Genomic DNA, 19,845 nt, shown 5'->3' with positions numbered 1-19,845 from the left:
CTTCATTTGATCTTGCGTCAACAGAGCTGCTCTTCCTCTTCTGGTCTGCTCTGTGGATGGGGTGTCAATGCTGACGTCCTACTGATTGACTGTAGTTAGACAGCACGGAGCCGGTTGTCAATCAGCATGACATCGGCAAAGATGCCCCATTAAAGAGAATCTGTCGGCAGGTTTTTGTTATGTAATCTGAGGATAGCGTGAGGTAGGGGTTAAAACACTGAATTCAAGGATGTGTAACATGTCTGGCTGTGTGGTGCTGGTTACTTAGACTGAAGCTTTAATCACCTGGTGATTATCATTGCTGTTACTAGCAGGCATGTGCTTCCAAGCGCCTCCTTCTGTGATGAGCAGCTCACTGTCTTTGAACATTACAGAGCCTGGTGGGGACGGAGGCTGCTTTCTCAGCTCTGCTGCACTGCTAAATCTTAGGGTATGTGCCCACAATCAGGAATAGCAGCCTTTTGGACCCAGCTCACCTGCTCTGCTTCCAAAATGCTCTGCTTCCAAAATGCTGCGTTCTAGCAAGAGAAATTGACATGCTGCGGTCTGGAAAGACGTGCCGCATGTCCATGTCCTCGGGTGATCCACATGTGCACGGAGAATAATAGTGGACATGGGTTTTCCTTCAGCAAAGTTCCTGATCAGCAAAGGCAGGAATAACAATGAGAGATAACACATCCATACACTGCTGATAACACATCGGGAGTGCTTTCTCTCGATAATAGTGTGGTATAAATGCACACTAGGAGGATATAATACCTGTGCACAAAGTTTACTATCTAATTTAGGACACACCATGGGCATGGCCTCTGTCCAATAGCAATTGCAATACTTATTATTCCAAGATCTATTACTTAAAAGTGTACTTTGTTCGTTGAAAAACCCCTTTAGAGGGGTTGTCCACTACTAGGACAACCCTTCTTTATCTAAATGCTTGGCCCCAATTAAAATAAAAAAAGCTTATAGACACCTCCCGTGCCAGTGCCTTTCCAGCGGTTTCGGCACTTGCTGTCCTGGTGCTGTCATGTGGCTGTTATTATGACACGTGAGCCTGGCGCTGGCGTCACTGTCCCCGCCTTTCATACAAATTGAACATGAAGAGGAAGTCAGGGCTGCAGCTGATCTTTGACTTGCTTTTCATGTTCAGTTCAACAGAAGGTGGGGACAGTGATGCCAGCGCTGATTGGCTGTCGGGGTCACATGTCATAACAACAGCACAGGAGCCCCAGGGAGAGCGAGTACTGACACCATTGGAACGGCGCAGGCATTGGAGGTGAGTATAAGCTTTTTCATTTTATCAGGGCAAAACATTTAGATCAAGAATGGGTTGTCTTAGTAGTGGACAACCAATTCAAGTATCTTATAACTGAAGACAATTGTAACGTTTCTCATTCTGAAGAATCTTTGTTGTACAGAGGGTATGGAAAGTATTCAGACCCTTTGCTCAGTTTTGAGTAGAAGCACCTTTTTGAGCTAGTACAGCCGTGAGTCTTCTTGGAAATGATGCAACAAGTTTTTCACACCTGGATTTGGGGATCCTCTGCCATTCTTCCTTGCAAATCCTCTTCAGATCCGTCAGGTTGGATGGTGAACGTTGGTGGACAGCCATTTTCAGGTCTCTCTAGAGATGCTCAATTGGGTTTAGGTCAGGGCTCTGGCTGGGCCAGTCAAGAATGGTCACAGAGGTGTTCTGAAGCCACTCCTTTGTTATTTTAGCTGTGTGCTTAGGGTCATTGTCTTGGAAGGTGAACCTTCGGCCAAGTCTGAGGTCCAGAGCACTTTGGAAGAGCTTTTCATCCAAGATATCTCTGTACTTGGCAGCATTCATGTTTCTTTCAATTGCAACCAGTCGTCCTGTCCCTGCAGCTGAAAAACACCCCCATAGCATGATGCTGCCTCCACCATGTTTCACTGTTGGGATTGTATTGGGCAGGTTATGAGAAGTGCCTGGTTTTCTCCACACATACCGCTTTGAATTATCACCAAAAAGTTCTATCTTCGTCTCCTCAAACCAAAGAATCTTATTTCTCATAGTCTGGGAGTCCTTCATGTGTTTTTGAGCAAACTCTATGTGGGCTTTCATATGTCTTGCACTGAGGAGAGGTTTCCGTCGGGCCACTCTGCCATAAAGGTCCGACTGGTGGAGGGCTGCAGTGATAGTTAACTTTGTGGAACTTTCTCCCATCTCCCTACTGCATATCAGCCACAGTGATCTTGGGGCTCTTCTCCAACGATTGCTCTGTTTGGCTGGACGGCCATGTCTAGGAAGCCTTCTGGTGGTCCCAAACTTCTTCCATTTAAGGATTATGGAGGCCAGTGTGCTTTTAGGAACCTTGATTAATGCAGAAATCCTATTATAACCTTGGCCAGACCTGTGCCTTGCCACAATTCTGTCTCTGAGCTCCTTGGGCAGTTCCTTTGAGCTCATGATTCTCATTTGGTCTGACATGCACTGTGAACTGTGAGGTCTTATATAGACAGGTGTGTGCCTTTCAAAATCAAGTCGCATCAGTTTAATTAAGCACAGCTGGACTCCAATGAAGGAGTAGAACCATCTCAAGGAGGATCACAAGGAAATGGACATCATGTGACTTAAATATGAGTGTCTGAGCAAAGGGTCTGAATACTTATGACCATGTGATATTTCAGTTTTTCTTTTTTAATAAATTTGCAAAAATTTCTACATTTGTTTTTTTTTCAGTCAAGATGGGGTGCAGAGTGTACTTTAATGAGAAAAAAATGAACTTTTTAGAATTTACCAAATGGCTGCAATGGAACAAAGAGTGAAAAATTTAAAGGGGTCTGAATACTTTCTGTACCCACTGTAATAATTGTCTTTTGCTCTGGCTACAACTCTATTACTGAGGAAATAGTTTTAGAATATTTTGTCCGTTCACTTTTAACTGCCTCATTAGAAGTGAAGTTTTACTGAAAAAGTTTTGCTATTATATATGTTACTAGTCTTAACCCCTTTCTAACGTGAGACGTATCTATACGTCCCTGTGCCCTGGTACTTATTGACCAGGGACGTATGGATACGTCTCAGCGATTTTGCGCTCACAGGGGGGTGTGCGCGCAATCGCCGCCGGGTGTCAGGTGATTCTGACAGCTGACACCCGGCACTTAGTGCCAGGAGCGGTTTACGCACCGCTCTCAGCACTTTAACCTGCTAAATGCTACGATCGCAGCATTTAGTGAGCAATCAGAGAGACAGAAGCCCCTCTGCTCTTGGATCGGAGATCCTGCAAAGTTATTGCGGGGTCCCAATCGTTGCCATAGTATGTTAGTTAGATCATGCACTGCATAATCTAACTAACTTGAGTTTGTAGCACTGACAGGTTATAAGGTATAGCAGTGATCCTGCACCGCTATACCTTATAACTGCTATCAGACTGCAGAAAGTGAAAGTCCCATAATAGGACAAAGAAAAAAATAATAATAATTAAAAAATTAAATAAAAAAAATAAATAAAAAATATACTGTATATATATATGTATGTGTATAGCTCCATCACCTGAAAAATAAAGTTATAGCTCTCAGAATAAAGCAATGCAAAAAATGTGGCAAAACAAAAAAAAAACGATAAAAATGTAGTATCGCTGTAAGCATACTGACTTGAAGAATAAAGCTGCCTCATCAATTTAACCACACGCGGAACAGCATAAAACCCCTCACAAAAAACAATTCCTGAATTGGTTTTTGTTTGTTTTGCCTCCCAAAAATCGGAATAGAAAGTGATCAAAAATGTCACGTGCCCGAAAATGGTACCAATAAAAATGACAATTTTTCCTGCAAATAACAAGCCCTTACATGACTGTCGGCCGAAATATGGAAAAATTATAGATCTCAAAATATGGCGATGCAAAAAACAGCGTTTTTTGGTTTGTGACAGTAGCCAAACATAAAAACCCGATATAAATCTGGTATCGCTCTAATCGCACCCATCTGAAGAATAAAGTCGTCTAATCACTTATACCACACCAGGAATTTCATGAAAAATAAATAAAACCAATTCTTCACCTGCTACTGATTTGTTCATTCTGCATCCCAAAGATCACAGCATGGCTCGGTGCACATTTATCCTGCGCTCTGCGCTGAGCGCTTACACTGGGGTTTCCATGTAATCCCTGAAATACGTGATTCAGATGGAACCCCCAGCAGAAGATTTCCTGTAATGACTAAGATGGAGACACCGTGGACTCCTTCCGGCCTGTGTTCCAGCGGTATCCTTTTTATTAGGCGTGTATAAAAGTGCCGTCAGCCACAGTTTTGTGAACCTCTAAAAAAGAAGGACATCCTAAACATAGGCCAGATAGAGTCCAGAGTTACTTTGCTGCCTCATTATAGTGAATGGATCCCTCTGGGGTGTCATCTGAATTACGTCACTGAGATTTAAATGGAAACCCCAATATCTGTGCTCAGCGTAGCGCACAGGATAAATGGGAACATTTTACATAACATTTTGGATCACAATAAAAGCTTTCACTCAATCCAAAAAAAGCAAGTCCCTACTCAGGTCTGTCATCTGTTAACGGAAATATAGGGGACTTCCACGTTACTGGTAGCACAAAGGCACTGGAAAAGCAAAATGGCCCTTGCCCCCCAAAAGAAATTCAGGAAATTCTGTGCTCCCAAATACAAATGCCCACTTCCCTTTTGAGCCCCACAGTGTGCCTAAACCGCAGTTAGCGTCCACATATTTGGCATTTCAGTAGCGATGAGAGTCCTCCTAATTTACGGGTGTGTGTCTCCAGAAGCACGAGCATGGCATAACGTACTGGTCACTACAACGGCAGTTTGCAAATTTCACTCAGCAGCATCCACTGCTGCTTGTTTCTGGAAACACCCATGTAGTTAAAATCCTTACCACACCTGTAGGTAATTTCCAAAATGGGCTCACTTGAGAGGGCAGTCTGCATACTATTCTAGGAAAATCTGCTCTCCTGGAGGCAAATAGTGCTCTGTCCCTCCCGAGTCTCGCCGTATGGCTAAGCAGTACTGTACAGCCACAGGGGTATTTCTACATTCAGCAGAAATTGTGTGACAAATTTTGGTGCACTGTTACCTGTTTCCCAGTGTGAAAATGTATAATTTGGGGCTAGAACAAAACTTTGGTGGTAAAAGTATAATTATTCGTCACCGCCCAATGGTGTAAAATTCTGTGAGGCACATGTGGTGTCAACATGCTCAGTGCACCCCTAGATGAATTGAGTGACAGGTGTAGTTGGTAAAATGGGGTCTCTTATGGGGAGGTTCTGCTGTTCTGGCACCTTAGGGGCTCTGCCAAAGTGACATGGCACCGTCAAATCAGTCCAGCAAAATCTGAACTCCAATATGGTGCTTCTTCCCTTCTGAGCTTTGCACTGTGCCTCAAAAGTAGTTTTCGACCAGATAGGGGTATCGGCATACTCAAGAGAAATTGCACAACAAATTCTGGGGTCCATTTTCTCCTGCTATCCTTGTGAAAAAGAAAATATTGGGGGCTAAAACAACATTTTTGTGGGAAAAAATATATTTTTTTCATTTTTACAGATCCACGTAAAATACTGTGAAGCACCTGTGCGTTCAAATTGCTCCTCACACATCTAAATAAAATCCTTGAGGAGTCTATTTTCCAAAATGGGGTCACTTGTGGGGGGTTTCCACTGTTGAGGCACATCAGTGGCTCTCCAAATGCGATTTGATACACGCCCGACCATTCCATCAAAGTCTGCGTTTCGAAATGTCACTCCTTCCGTTCTGAGCTTCGCTGTGCGCCCAAACAATAGTTTTTCCCCACATATGGGGTATCTGCGTGCTAAGAAGAAATTGCACAACAAATGGTATGGTGCAATTTCTCCTGTTACCCCTATGAAAATGCTAAATTTGGGGCTGAAAAACATTTTTGTGCGAATTTTTTTTTTTACGGCTCAATGTTATAAAGTTCTGTGAAGCACCTGGGAGGGGGGTTAAGGTGCTCACCACACATCTTGATAAGTTCCCAAACGGGTCTAGTTTCCAAAATGGTGTCACTTATGGGGGGTTTCCACTGTTTAGGCACAGGCTCTCCAAACGCGACACGGCGCCCGCTAATTATTCAAGCATATTTTACATTCAAAAAATCAAATGGTGCTTGCTCCCTTTCGAGCCATTCCGTGTGCTCAAACAGTGGATTTTCCCTACATATGGGGTATCGGCATGCTTAGGAGAAATTTGCACAACAAATTTTGGGGTACATTTTTTCCTGTTACCCTTGCAAAAATAACAAAAATTTGGGTCTAAAGTAAAATTTTTGTGAAAAAGAGCTAAATGTTCATTGTTTTCTTCCACATTCCAAAAATTCCTGTGAAGCACCTGAAGGGTTAATAAACTTCTTGAATGTGGTTTTGAGTACCTTGAGGGATGCAGTTTTTAGAATGGTGTCACTTTTGGGTATTTTCTGTCATATAGATCCCTCAAAGTCACTTCAAATGTGATGTGGGCCCTAAAAAAATGGTTTTGTAAACTTTCTCAGAAAAAATAGAAATTGCTGGTCAATTTTTAACCCTTATAAGTTCCTAAGAAAAAAAAAATTTTGGTTCCAAAATTGTGCTGATGTAAAGTAGACATGTGGGAAATGTTATTTATTAACTATTTTGGGAAATATCTCTGTGTTTAACGGACATGAAAATTCAAAGTTTGAAAATTTTGAAATTTTCATCAAATTTCTGATTTTTTTCACAAATAAACACCAGTCATATCAAATAAATTTTACCACCTCATAAAGTGACAGTGGTCAGAATTATAAAAATTGGCCTGGTCATTAGCTGTCACGCACAGTGTAGGAAAGAGAAAGTGCAACACGAAGGGAAGAGGGGAAGGGAGCCCAGACACTATGGAAAAAGGGAAGTGGAGACCTCCTAGGCTGATCTGCAATCACCCCGTCTCCCCTACCGTCCCTATATTGGTTCCTCATTGGATAGGGAAGGGGGGGGTCCGCGCTAGTTGATCCCCACTGACAACTAAAGACAGCAAGGGGAGACAGACACAGGGGAAGTAGCTTAGCTTGAGTCGGCTTCAGAGAGATGGCACACGCGTACTCCAGAGAATGCTCCATTGTGTGGGAGAGTCGGGAGAGATGGCTGCTGGCAGAGCCATCTATAGTGTATTGGGGGGGCTTTAAGCTCTTTTTACATTTTGTATAAAAACCACATTAGGACTTTCTTAGTCAACTAACCTATACCTATGAGATTTGCTATAGTAGCGAATAGTCTCCTATTGGCATCTGCTTGTGCGCGGTGCGACTGTCCTGGCATATGTACAAAATGTTGTCTCTGACAATGATGGGAACATATACAGTACAGACCAAATTTGGGGACTTGGGGACCCTTTCAAAGTTTTCCCAATTTTTCTCACTGACTGATCTTCATTTCTTAAAGTAATGATGGCCACTCGTTTTTCTTTACTTAGCGGCTTTTTTCTTGCCATAATACAAATTCTAACAGTCTATGCAGTAGGACTATCAGCTGTGTATCCACCAGACTTCTGCACAACACAACTGATGGTCCCAACCCCATTTATAAGGCAAGAAATCCCACTTATTAAACCTGACAGGGCACACCTGTGAAGTGAAAACCTTTTCCGGTGACTACCTCTTAAAGCTCATCAAGAGAATGCCAAGAGTGTGCAAAACAGTCATCAAAGCAAAAGGTGGCTACTTTGAAGAACCTAGAATATAAGACATATTTTCAGTTGTTTCACACTTTTTTGTTAAGTATATAATTCCACATGTGTTAATTCATAGTTTTGATGCCTTCAGTGTGAATGTACAATTTTCATAGTCATGAAAACACAGAAAAATCTTTAAATGAGAAGGTGTGTCCAAACTTTTGGTCTGTACTGTACTTCTGCAAGTAATGTAAAAGGGCTCTGTGCTTATTGCATTTGTTTTTGCATAGTCATTCTGAAGGATGTTTAAAAGTTAGAACCAACCTCCTAAAAGAGGAATTCTCATAAAGACAAGCATTTTTTTTTTTTTTGCAAAATCTGGCCTCTTATAGGGTTATTGACTGGTTCAAGATTTCTAGCCTTTGGCGAACAGATGCAGTGGCTGCTCATGTAATGCAAGAAGGGATTAAAAAAAAGGGTATCTCAAGAGGAGAACACCAGTAAAGAGGTTTTCCGAGCTTGGGAGAAAGTCTGCAGTCACTTTTTAGGATTCTCCAGTATTCTCTGTACAAACAGGTGGTCACGTTACCGCATGTATGCGATTTGCATGCTTCCAGTCACGTGCCGACTTGACTCTTGGCTTTTCTTAATTCCAGTTTCATTTATCTTGTATTCTACCCAGTTTTTTTGTTGCATAAATTATAAACTTGTCGGTCTAACTAAGCTACACCCATGTTTCAAATAGATGTTGCAGGTGGCTTAAAAGCTACAAAAGTGATCAAAAATTTTTTTTTAAAATTGCGAGTTGTGCCAAGAATTTGTGGCATTTCAAACAGTTTTACAGACGAAGAGTGTTTGAACCATTGAGGCATTACATAGACTGTCTTTTATTCAAAGAAAATATTGCACATCAGTTGGCGCCACAATTGGGGAGGGAAAAGATTGTTAGCTTATCTGTCAAACCTTGATACAATTAATGTATTACTAAATCCCTTTGTTTAAAGGGGAGCGCAGACTCCGCAAGATCAGATCCTGCTCTATTTAGCGGAGTAATAATCCCCAAAACAATAGTGGCTTTCGAGGATATGTGCACATGGTATTTTTTCAGGCGCATTTGCGTCGTAACCTGCCAGAAATTATAAACAGAAAGAGAATATGCACCGCAATGTAAAAACAACTGCATATGTTCAATCTTATGAGCTTTTTTATTTATCACTTATATGTTTCCAAAGCTGCAAAGCTATTAGAAGTGACCTGACCATTCTTCAGGCAGCTTCCGCTTGGAGACAGCTCATTATTTTATGCACATAAATAAAAAGAGAGAATTCCATTGTAAAAACTAATGCAAAGGTGCCAAAAAGGGACACTTCAGGAAAAACACTGGTGGCATTTTCCTAAAGCATCATGCATCTAAGTCTTTACGGGTATGTCAGAGTCTAAAAGACGTCCTGACCATATACCCTGATTGGACCCTCTTTTTTTTTCAATGGAAAGCAGAAGAGGTTTTAAAGTTCTAAAGGCCATTATAGAAGCCTTTATCAAAATAAGGCCGGGTTTATATACACCGTAATATTCACCTATCTGGGCTCTGCCTTATGGTTAGGCTGGAATACAACATTCCTGCTTTCTCAGTGAAGCCTTACTTTAGTTTAACCCTTATCACTAAGACCAGTTTTCACCTTCCTGACCATGTCGAACTTTTCAAATCTGACATGTGACTTTATGTGGTAATAACTGGAATGATCCACATCCTTTAGTGATTCTTGGACTGTTTTTTGTGACACATTGTACTTTGTTAGTGGTAAATTTAAGGCGATATGATTTTCGTTTAGTTACGAAAATATCTAAGATTTTAAAAAAATGTTTAGTTGTCGAACTTTGTATTTTATGACTTTAAACCACATACAAATTTACTGACTGTGGTGGACTAAAACTATTAAAAATGACCTTTATTAGAAATTAACTATCTAATCCACCGTACTTTATATGCAGTCTATCCATTCTGACTCTTTTTCATTAGTCAGTGCTGGATACTAGTAATTAAAACAATAAACCGTGCATATTATTTTATATAGGTGATTCCCAATTGGGGCAAAACATAATCTCTTATTTTTCACTACTTCACAGAGTCTAAGGATGCTTCCAGATAGTGCATCTCAATCAATAGGAGTTATTCCCAATGTGTATTTTCATTTCAAACTATAGACAAATACACACATGTATAGGAACATTAACTATGGCACTTTGCCCTTGTCCATATCATCCGTATAAGCAGCAGCCCACCGGGATAACAAGACGCTTTTAAATGGTGATATTACTTTAGGGGATATTTCTGTTTTTCACCCCCTCAGATTTTTTCAGAATACTGTCAGATTTCTATTTCACATGGAGCACTCAATATTCCTTTCTGATGCAGTTGTTACTAACACAGTTGATATATTATACTGCCCTCAGAGTAGCTCCTAAGACACTCACACATTTTATTGCCACATGTCACAAGATGCATACACTGTTGTAAGATCTCATCTTGGATCAAACGCTGATCATCCCAATTCTCTCAGATGAGATAATCTATGGCCGTCTGACTACAGCCTGAAGAAGGAAGTGGAGAGACTGGAGAGTCGCTCCTGAAGCACTGTGTTGAGAACAATTATCACACATCAGCATTTGGTTAGTATTCTGCATCAGTATGTGTCAGCTGAATCCAGCAGGGATACCCAGAGATAAACTATAATAAAAAGATTTTTGGGTTTGGCTTATAAATAGTGATGTTAATGCCAGATAGTGACCCTTGAAAGTAACCTAATGCTAAAGATACACGTAGCTGCTACTTCTTGGTGAAAGTGCAGCTTGCCTACCAATACAATGCAGGCATTGAAAGTATTTGAATAATTGCAGACAGCATGGGTTTAAGCTGCCCATCAGCTACTAGCTGTGCACTTTCTGCAGATTATTCTGTTGGGTACATTTTTGAGCTGATTGATTTTCTTGACTTATACTAGAGTGGGTGTGAGTGGATTCACAGGACCCGTCAGTAATTTGTGATTGCTGGAGAGGAGCACTAAGAACCGCCTCTTATCTGATGGCATCCATGGCTCTTATTTTGATTAGTCAGTCACGATGTCACGTGTCACAACACAATAATAACTACGGTGTGTGCCAGGATGGCTAATCAAAAGAAAAGCCGCGAATGCCGTCAGGTAACGGGCAGCTCTCAGGACTTCTATCTTCCGGCCATAGAGTACTGTTGTAGCCTATGGACAGGTTCTTAAAAATCAATTCAGACCAACTCTAGTTCATAAAAGGTACCCCTACTAATGGTCAGAAGGAGTGCGCAGGCCCAGATACATTATCTATAAGGGAGCAGAATTTTAAGCAGTGACAGCCCAGAGTTAATCACAGATTGCTAGAGGGGGGCTGGTCTTCACGTTACAAGGCTGTGTGCGCATGTTGCAGATTTGGTGCGTTTTGCAATGCAGATTTGCTAGCAAAACCTGAAGCAATCCTGATGGCAGCAAAGTGAATGAGAAACCTGAAGTCTCATGCACACGTTGCTTATTTTTGACTTCGAGATTTGGAGCAGAAAATAATCTGCAGCATGTCAATTCTCTGTGCGTTTTTGTCCTGCGTTTTTCACCATTGACGTCACTCAAAAATCAGTCAAAAACTCTGGGCAAAAATGCGCATTTTTGCAGTTACGTTTTTCCTGCCAAGAAATGCAGAAATTTCTGCATCAATTTACTCAGCGTGTGCACATACCCTTAGGGGTACTGAGAAAATCTACCGCCTTCTGAGTTTGGTGGGTCACTTATTGCTAAGCCAGTCAGTAGCTGTTCCTACTCTGGTGTCTCAGCCTAAAGCTTCTGTATGTAAATGCAAAACACTGGTTACCAAAGAATGATGCTCCTCTATACATTTCTTAGCCAGTTAGATAGCAAATACGCGTCAGCACAGAATTGTGAATGCAGCCGTAATGCTTCCTAAATGATTGCACACTTGACTCCTCAAACAGCAACTTATCTTCAGCAGGAGGGCAAGTATTTTGTCTTGTTTTGCCTGATCTGGGACCTGAAATAAGTTAGGGGTCTGTTCTGGGGTCAAACCTCTTTTCTATAAGCAACACCCCTTCAAAAGCCACTCCTATTTATTACATGACCCACCACTTAGTTATTGCTCAGGGAAGGGTACTTTCATATATATGAGTATATGAGAGTATCCTTCCCTGAGCGTTAACTATATACATGGAGAAGAAACAAACAAACATAGAAATACATATTTTTTTATTCACTGTAAATGTTTTCTGTGAACAAAGTGTGTTGTAGCACAACCCTTTTAAGGGAACACTTAAAGGGAGTGTGTTGTTAAAAATGACTTGTTTAAATTTGATTTTTATGTTTAGTGTATTTTCACTACTTTTGGCAATGGTATTTTCCCTTCATATCACAATTTTTATTAAAAATAAAAATTTGAATTCTTGCAATTTTCACACTGGCCAATGGGGCTATTCTAGAGTTTAACTTCCTGTTGTTTCAGGAAAACATGAGCCATGTATGAGGGAGTCAGAGTCGGTGGCATGGAAATTGAGGAGTCGGGTCGGAGGTTTGGCTTACCGACTCCACAGCCCTGCTGAAAACTTTTTGAAAGGACAGCAAGTACAAGTGTAAAATAGCACCAGTGGCCAGTGTGAAAACTGCAAAATTACTCATTTTAATTTTCAATACAGATTGTGGTATGAAAAAAAAATGTCAAAGAACCTGTCTGCCCAAGATGACTGTTAAAACCATCGGTGCACCTTTGGTATAGCCGGTCAGTGGAACTTCCCACCACCACCAATTACATTTATCACCTGTCTACAGGGTAAGAGTTAATTTGATATTCCCATCTCCAAGATCCTATCCCAATATGTAGTAGGTGTAATAATAATAATATTAGCAAATACCTCCAATTAGAAATGTATTATAATTCTTCTGATTCGTTATGTCGCTTACTCCACAGCTACGACCACTCATATAGTGACAGTTAGCTGTTAGTGTTTGTTGTAACCATGGATACCTAAGCTACTGCAATGCCCTGCACATTGGGTAAGCGACATAGTGAATCAGAAGAACTATACTACATTTCTAATTGGAGACATTTACTAATATTATTATTATTACACCTGCTACATATTGGGATTGGATTTTGGAGATGGGAATACCCCTTTAAATGTTTGATCACTGTGAACCCCAATGTGGGGATCCCGAATGGCTGCCAGAGTGAGTCCTCTGTTTCCTTGTACCCACAATACTGGTGTGAGAAGGAGTTGTAATAAAGCATTGAGCACTTCATTCAAACTCAAAGGAACAGCAGAAAATAGTAGAGAGCTGTGCTCAAATTAGACTCCTCCTCACGGTGGTTATGTAGGTGTATGTAATATCATATCCGCTTGTACCGTTTACAAGGTCTTCCGCATGACTCCTTTTTCCTCTGTTGTTGGCGTGTGACAACCAGTGGCTGCGACGTTGATGTTTTTGGTCACCGCTACAGCCTCTGATTGACTGCAGTAGGCACACCCTAAAGCTCTGACCGAGAAAGATAAGAGACCAGCATAGGACCTAGTTAGCGGGAGGTAGGTGAGCATGCGCTAGTAATATACTTTACAGCATGCACAGGCCATATGTATATTAAAAAGAAAGGGATAAAAAAATCCCTCAGCTCAGAACCTCGATCAGATCTTTGGTCACACTCCATGACGTAAACCCAATCGACCCCTGTGAAAAGTCAGTATATGACATCCCATTTTGAATGAAGCCAGCCATGAGGCAGATGTGAACATAGTCTAACTATTTATTTTGGTGGAACAAGGTAAACGTAACAATTTCCTAAAGTTATTGTGGCTAATACAATTTGTCATTTTTTTCAGGGCCGACATCAGGGTATAGAAGTGCCCCTATATCGTTCTAGTCAGGTTTGAATACTTTATGAGAAACCTGTAACATAAATGATTTTTGCATGTGATGTTTTGTTTAGACTTTCTTGTACATTGCTACATGATATGTTGTTCTGTGGCTCCGGAGGTAGATCCGTGCGCAGTATCCTTGAAGGGTAGAACGTGCGAGCTGTCAGTGAGTGGATCTCTGTGAAAGCCCTAGAATTCAGTTGTCAGTTGTGCATCATTGGATCTTGTATATCTGCTGTGTAAGGAACTACTTAATGTTTGTAGGATGACTTTTGCATAGTCAAATTAGAATGATGGTTTAAACCTTGTTTGGCTATTTTATACTATTGTATAAATGGTGCAAAAACTGGGGTAGATTTATTAATGTGTAAGAAGTGAAAATCTGGAGTGAGTCCAGTAATTAGTGTCTGGTTTCCTATAGTTCTGTAGCAGTTGTGTGTTATGAGGTTACTAATGACAGATTAGACAGCTCTCTCTCCAGACTTCCCCATACACAGGAACAATCAGCTCAGCTAGCTTGTGTCTCGGTCAGAGCGCTACCTCCTCCTTGGACAAAAGGATCTCCTGAGTGAAATTCCAATGACTGGATCCTTCTCTCTCCCAACATCATATTTTGGGGGTGAGACGGGAGGCCCCTTATCACAATAGCTAATTGGACAAAATCAATAGACTCGTCCAAATTTTTTCTAATATGTATTGGGTATCTTAACTGTTTTTTGGCTTTTCACCTTTCTAACCCCTTCCTGACCAGACGAGTTACTGTTTTTTTCCTTTCACTTTCTCCAAGAGCCTTAATTTTTTTGCTTTACCCTCCCACCTAGCTGTTTTCTTGTGGGCCAAGTTGCACTTTTGAATGACACCATCCATTTTACCACTCAATGTATTGGAAATGGGGAAAAAAATCCAAGTGTTGTGAAATTGTGAAAAGAAATGTAATTTTGCAATTGTTTTTTTAGTTTTATTTTTACGTCATTCATTGAACTGTAAAAATGACCTGGAAGCTTGATTCTGCAGGTCACTACGATTACAGTTATACCTAACTTGTATAGTTTTATTTAAGTGGTGAAAAGAGTTGGAAATTCATAAAAAAAGAAAATTCGCTTGTGACACCATTTTCCAAGACCCATAATATTTTTTTCATTTTTCGGTTGTTGGAACTGATTTTTTTTCCTCTTTACAGCATTTACCAATTGGGTTAATTAGTTGTATATTTTTATAGATTGGATTTTTAGTGATGCAGTAATCCAATTAGTGTTTTTTTTAACCAATTTTTATTTCTTTATTGTTAATAAGAGGAAAAAAAATCAAATTTTTCTTTCAAATTTTTTTTTACTTTAATTTTAGTTCCTTTAGGGGACTTGAACCTGACATTTTCCGATCACTTGTACTATATAAGCTGGGTTTCATCGAAGCATCGTGAGGACAGGCACAGGTTTCCTCTGTGGACCCCCAGCTGGCTTTTTACCCATTGGCGCCCTGCGATCGTGTCATGGGGGGTCAATGGCTGTGTGAAATGGCACAACCCTTCCCTGGTCTACACACTGAGTGCCAATGTCAGAGATTTAAAGCGGCATTTTAACCCCTTAAGGACCTTGGGATTTTCCGTTTTTGCATTTTCGTTTTTTGCTCCCCTTGTTCCTAGAGCCATAGCGTTTTTACTTTTTGGTCAATATGGCCGTGTGAGGGCTTATTTTTTGCGGGAAGAGTTGTACTTTTGAACGACATTACTGGTTTTACCATATCGTGTATGGGAAAAAAAATTCCAAGTACAGTGAAATTGCAAAAAAAGTGCAATACCACAGTTTTTTTTTTTTTTACCACGTTCACTTAATGCTAAAACTGACCTGCCATTATTATTCTCCAGGTCATTACGAGTTCATAGACACCAAACATGTGTAGGTTCTTTTATATTTAAGTGGTGAAAAACAATTCCAAAGCTTGCTAAAAAAAAAAAAAAAAAAAAAAGCGCCATTTTCCGAGACCCATAATGTCTCCATTTTTCAGGAACTGGGGCCGGATGAGGGCTTATTTTTTGTGCGCCGAGCTGAAGCTTTTATTGATACCATTTTGGGGTAGATCCGATGTTTTGATCGCTCTTTATTGCATTTTATTGCAGTGTTGCCGTGACCAAAAAAAAATTAATTCTGGCGTTTAGAATTTTTTTCTCATTATGCCGTTTACTGATCGAATTAACTTTTTTTTTTATATTGATAGATCAGGCGATTCTGAACCAAATATGTTTATGTGTTTTTTTTTTATTATTATTTTATTTTGAAAGGGGGGTGATTTAAAGTTGTATTTTTTTTTTTATATTGTTAAAAACATTTTTTTTGCACTTTTTGCATGCTTCTATAGTCTCCATAGGAGACTAGAAGCTGCAGCAGTCTGATTGCCTCTGCTACATAGAGGCGATGAGCAGATCTCCTCTGTGTAGCAGAAATGCTCACTTGCTATGAGCTCCGACCACTAGGTGGCGCTCATAGCAATTTTTACATGACAACCACAGGGGTCTACTGCAGACATGCACCCTCACTGAACCGGGGGTGATGATCTGGGGCGTACTAATACGCCCCAGGCCTTAAAGGGGTTAAGGGTTGATCCAGCACCTCATATGTCCTTTCTAAATATCTGTTTTTACACCCTAGACACTTTTGTAATTAGCTTCATCATACTATATCCTACACTTTTCCTATCTAACTAATCCCTAAATGTGTGTTTTTACTTCACTTCCTATGATGTTTTGTTTGTGAGGAGTCTCAAGCAGGACAGCACAGGAGGCTGGGGCTGCATTCACTCCCCACATTGCCCATTACCCTGCGCCCATCACCAGGGGGCAGCGCTGCAGCAGGAAGTAAATTAAATATAAAAACATTTAGGCTGTGTGCCCACGATGCGTTTTTAATGCGTTTCTGCAGCGTTTTTGCAGCTGCGGAAACGCATTAAAAATGCATGGTAGAAGGGCAGCAATGTTCCCCAATGATAAGCCGCATGTGCTGTGCACATGCTGTGGAAATTTCCGCTGCGGGTTATCATTGCAGAAAAAAACGGAGCACTACCAATTATTTTGCGGAAATGCTGCGTTTTCGCCGCCATTGACTTGCATTAGAACGCGCTAATTCCGCAAGACTGCATCTGTACTTGAGTAATTGGTGCGTTCTAATGTGCGGATGGTACCCGGGTGTAGAGGAGAGGAGAGTCTCATCCACACCCAGGTACCATTAAAAAAGCTGTAAAAAAAAGAATAAAATAAAAAATAAATGTATACTTAACTTCCGGCGGCCTGCGCTGCGCTCCTACTTGCTTCCCGGCACTTTGCAGTGGATTGAAGGACCTGCGCTGACGTCAGAGTCATGTGACGGGTCACGCGACGCTGACGTCGGCAGGTCTTTCAATCCACTGCTGCCGGGACCGAGCGAAACAAGCCAGCGCGGGCCATCGGAGGGTAAGTATATATATATTTTTTTATTTTTAACCACTCTCTCGGGTCACACTATATAAATCCATGCCGTTTGCATAGATTTATATAGTGTGACCTAGTTGTCACAAGCACTTTCCAAGTGATGCTAATCGCTTGGAAAGCGCTTGTCAACCCGCATGCGGAAATGCATGTGAAGAACTCTTCACTTACGCTTGTCCCTGGCAGGAAAACACATGTACAATCCGCATGTACAATCCGCATGGGTTTTTTCTGCCAGGGAGATGCAGAAACGCTCAGGAAAAAATCTGGAGCATTTCTGCATCGTGGGATTGATTAGATAGGGAGAAGTGTAGGGTATTGTGTAATAAAGAAAAATACAAAAGTGATAAGGATGTAAGAATAGATAATTAGAAAGGATATTTTAGGTACTGGGCCACCAGGCAGAGGTGGGCTCCACAAGCTGCTGTTAGAGGCCCGTCAAAGAAAGGAACCCAACATATGACGTATATGTACATCATATATCAGGAATGAATTACCGTATATACTCAAATATAAGCCGACCCGAATATAAGCCGAGGCACCTAATTTTACCACAAAAAACTGGGAAAACTTATTGACTCAAGTATAAGCCTAGGGTGGAAAATGCAGCAGCTGCTAGTAAATTTCCCCATCCTGGTAAGCATTGCCCACTCATCCTCAATCCTGGTATGCATGACCCCCTCATCCCCAATCCTGGTATACATGGCACCCCTCATCCCAATCCTGGTATGCATGGCCCCCTCATCCTCCAATCCTGGTATGCATGGACCCCTGTCCTGGTATGCATGGACCCCTCATCCCCAATCCTGGTATGCATGGCCCCCTCATCCCCATTCCTGGTATTCATGGCCCCCTCATCCCGTAATCCTGGTATGCATGGCCCCCTCATCACCAATCCTGGTATGCATGGCCCCCTCATCACCAATCCTGGTATGCATGGACCCCTGTCCTAGTATGCATGGCCCCCCATCCTGGTATGCATGGCCCCCTCATCACCAATCCTGGTATGCATGGACCCCTGTCCTAGTATGCATGGCCCCCCATCCTGGTATGCATGGCCCCTCATCCCTCATCCTGGTATGCATGGCCCCCAATCACTGCAAACATGAAAAAAATAAACACTTCTACTCACCTTCCTTCCCTCTGCTCCAGCGCTGCGTCCTGTTCTGCCAGCAGCTGATCTCAGCATATGAGCAGTGCATGACATCACTGCCATGCTCCCTCAGACGCTGAGGTGAGCTGCGGGGATATTCACTCCTCTCAACACCGGGACTATTAGCTTGGAGAGGAGTGAATGTGCATTTTCATTAATATCGCGCACTGTCGGCAGCGGCCGCAGCTTTTGCTGCTGCTCAGTGATCCCGTGTGCTCGCTACTAAAAAGAATGAATTTTCACTGTTTTCCATGGGAGTGGGGAGGAGTGAATATTTATACTCTTAATAGTGGGCACAGAAGATCGCTGTGCAGCAGCAGGAAGCCGGCAGCTGCGATTGACAATGTGCGCTATTAAAGAGAATGAATATTCACTTCTATCCACTCCCATGGGTGTGGAGAAGAGTGAATATTCATTTTCTTTAGCAGCAGGCACACGTGGTAGCTGCAGCAGCCGGCTACTGCCTGTGCACCACTCCTTCGCTGCCACAACTCCCCCGTAGCCGCCCCCCCTTCCACAGCCGGTATATACTTACAGTATATATGGAGTATGAGCCAAGGGGGGGCTTTATCAGTCTAAAAAATGTGCTGAAAAAATCCGCGTATATACGGTGACAGGAGCTGTGCTCACTTCCGTCAGTATAAGGTCATGCTCACATTGCTGTATATTCTCTCATGCGAGAGAATCAGGCCTATTATGCTAATTACACTCGGATCAAACTCTGTCATATTCTAAGCCGAGTGTCATCTGAGTGTGATCCGATTCTCTCGCATGAGAGAATTGCAGCACAGGTACAGAGAAGACAGCAAGCTTAATTTCTCCATCTTCTCCATTGTTTCTGTGCGCGTACATTGGACTGCACTTGGATGACATCTGAGTGCAACCCAATGTTTCACTTGCACCTATAGACTTGTATGGGTGCTTGTGCTCTGATTATATATCGGAGGCCGTCACAGTATGCTGCAACTGGTTCCTCATGCTGAATCTGCATGAGAAAAAAAAAATCACTGATCTGTACTGCCCCATAGTATAACATTGGGCCTTGTGCTATGTGATAAAACATTGGATCACACTCTGCCGTGTTGTACTGTTGTGTGAGTAAGCCCAAATCCTCAAAAACCAACTTATCCAAAACATTAAAGGGAATCTGTCAATAGGTTTTTGTCACCTAATCTGAGAGCTGCATAATGGAGAGACAGAGGCTCTGATTCCAGCAGTGTGTCACTCACTCAGCTGCTTTCTGTCATTTTGATAAAATCCCTGTGTTATCTGCTGCAGATCCACCAGTTCTCTGAATGCTGAACTCTGTATAACCCCACCACACCACTGAGTGGCAGCTTTCTGTGTGCACTATGCATAGGCAGAAAGCTGCCAATCTTTGGTGGGAACAGGGTTATACAAAGCTCATGAATAAGGAGGACTACATGGAAGCAGGATTACTAGTCCTCTAGTGATAATATCCTGCTGACAAAACAGTGATTTTATGAAAGCTGAGCAAGCAGCCCAGTAAGTGACACATCAGGGTCCCTGTCTGTATATTATGCTGCTCCCAGATTAGGCAGCAGAACATGGTGACAGACTCCCTTTAAGTCTGGGGCAACATGACGTGCGACAACAGTACTTGCAACTTGTTTGTGGTATGCTATTTTACAGCTCTGATTTTGCTGTAAA

At 41.7% G+C, this 19,845-nt stretch overlaps 1 protein-coding gene across 4 annotated transcripts in view; it reads left to right on the top strand.

Annotated features, from left to right (window-relative positions):
• SCAF8 (SR-related CTD associated factor 8) overlaps positions 1–19,845 on the top strand; it is a 438,319-nt gene that overhangs the window by 16,839 nt on the left and 401,635 nt on the right. For 3 of the 4 annotated variants that reach the window (XR_012318088.1, XM_073672436.1, XM_073672435.1), the window contains exon 2: positions 13,529–13,573. The exons of the other annotated variant lie outside the window; for it this stretch is intronic. Coding sequence is in view for 2 of the 3 variants with exons in the window: in XM_073672436.1 (XP_073528537.1) it covers positions 13,529–13,573 (45 nt within the window). In the remaining variant the exon portion in view is untranslated. The remainder of the gene's footprint in view (positions 1–13,528; positions 13,574–19,845) is intronic. 4 annotated transcript variants of the gene reach the window in all.

Source organism: Phyllobates terribilis, unplaced genomic scaffold (genome assembly GCF_046119375.1).
Source record: "Phyllobates terribilis strain yellow unplaced genomic scaffold, ASM4611937v1 Scaffold_3__8_contigs__length_932513732, whole genome shotgun sequence".
Classification (NCBI taxonomy): Eukaryota; Metazoa; Chordata; class Amphibia; order Anura; family Dendrobatidae; genus Phyllobates; species Phyllobates terribilis.
Note: the sequence above shows the minus strand (reverse complement) of the source record. Positions and strands in the feature narration are given on the sequence as shown.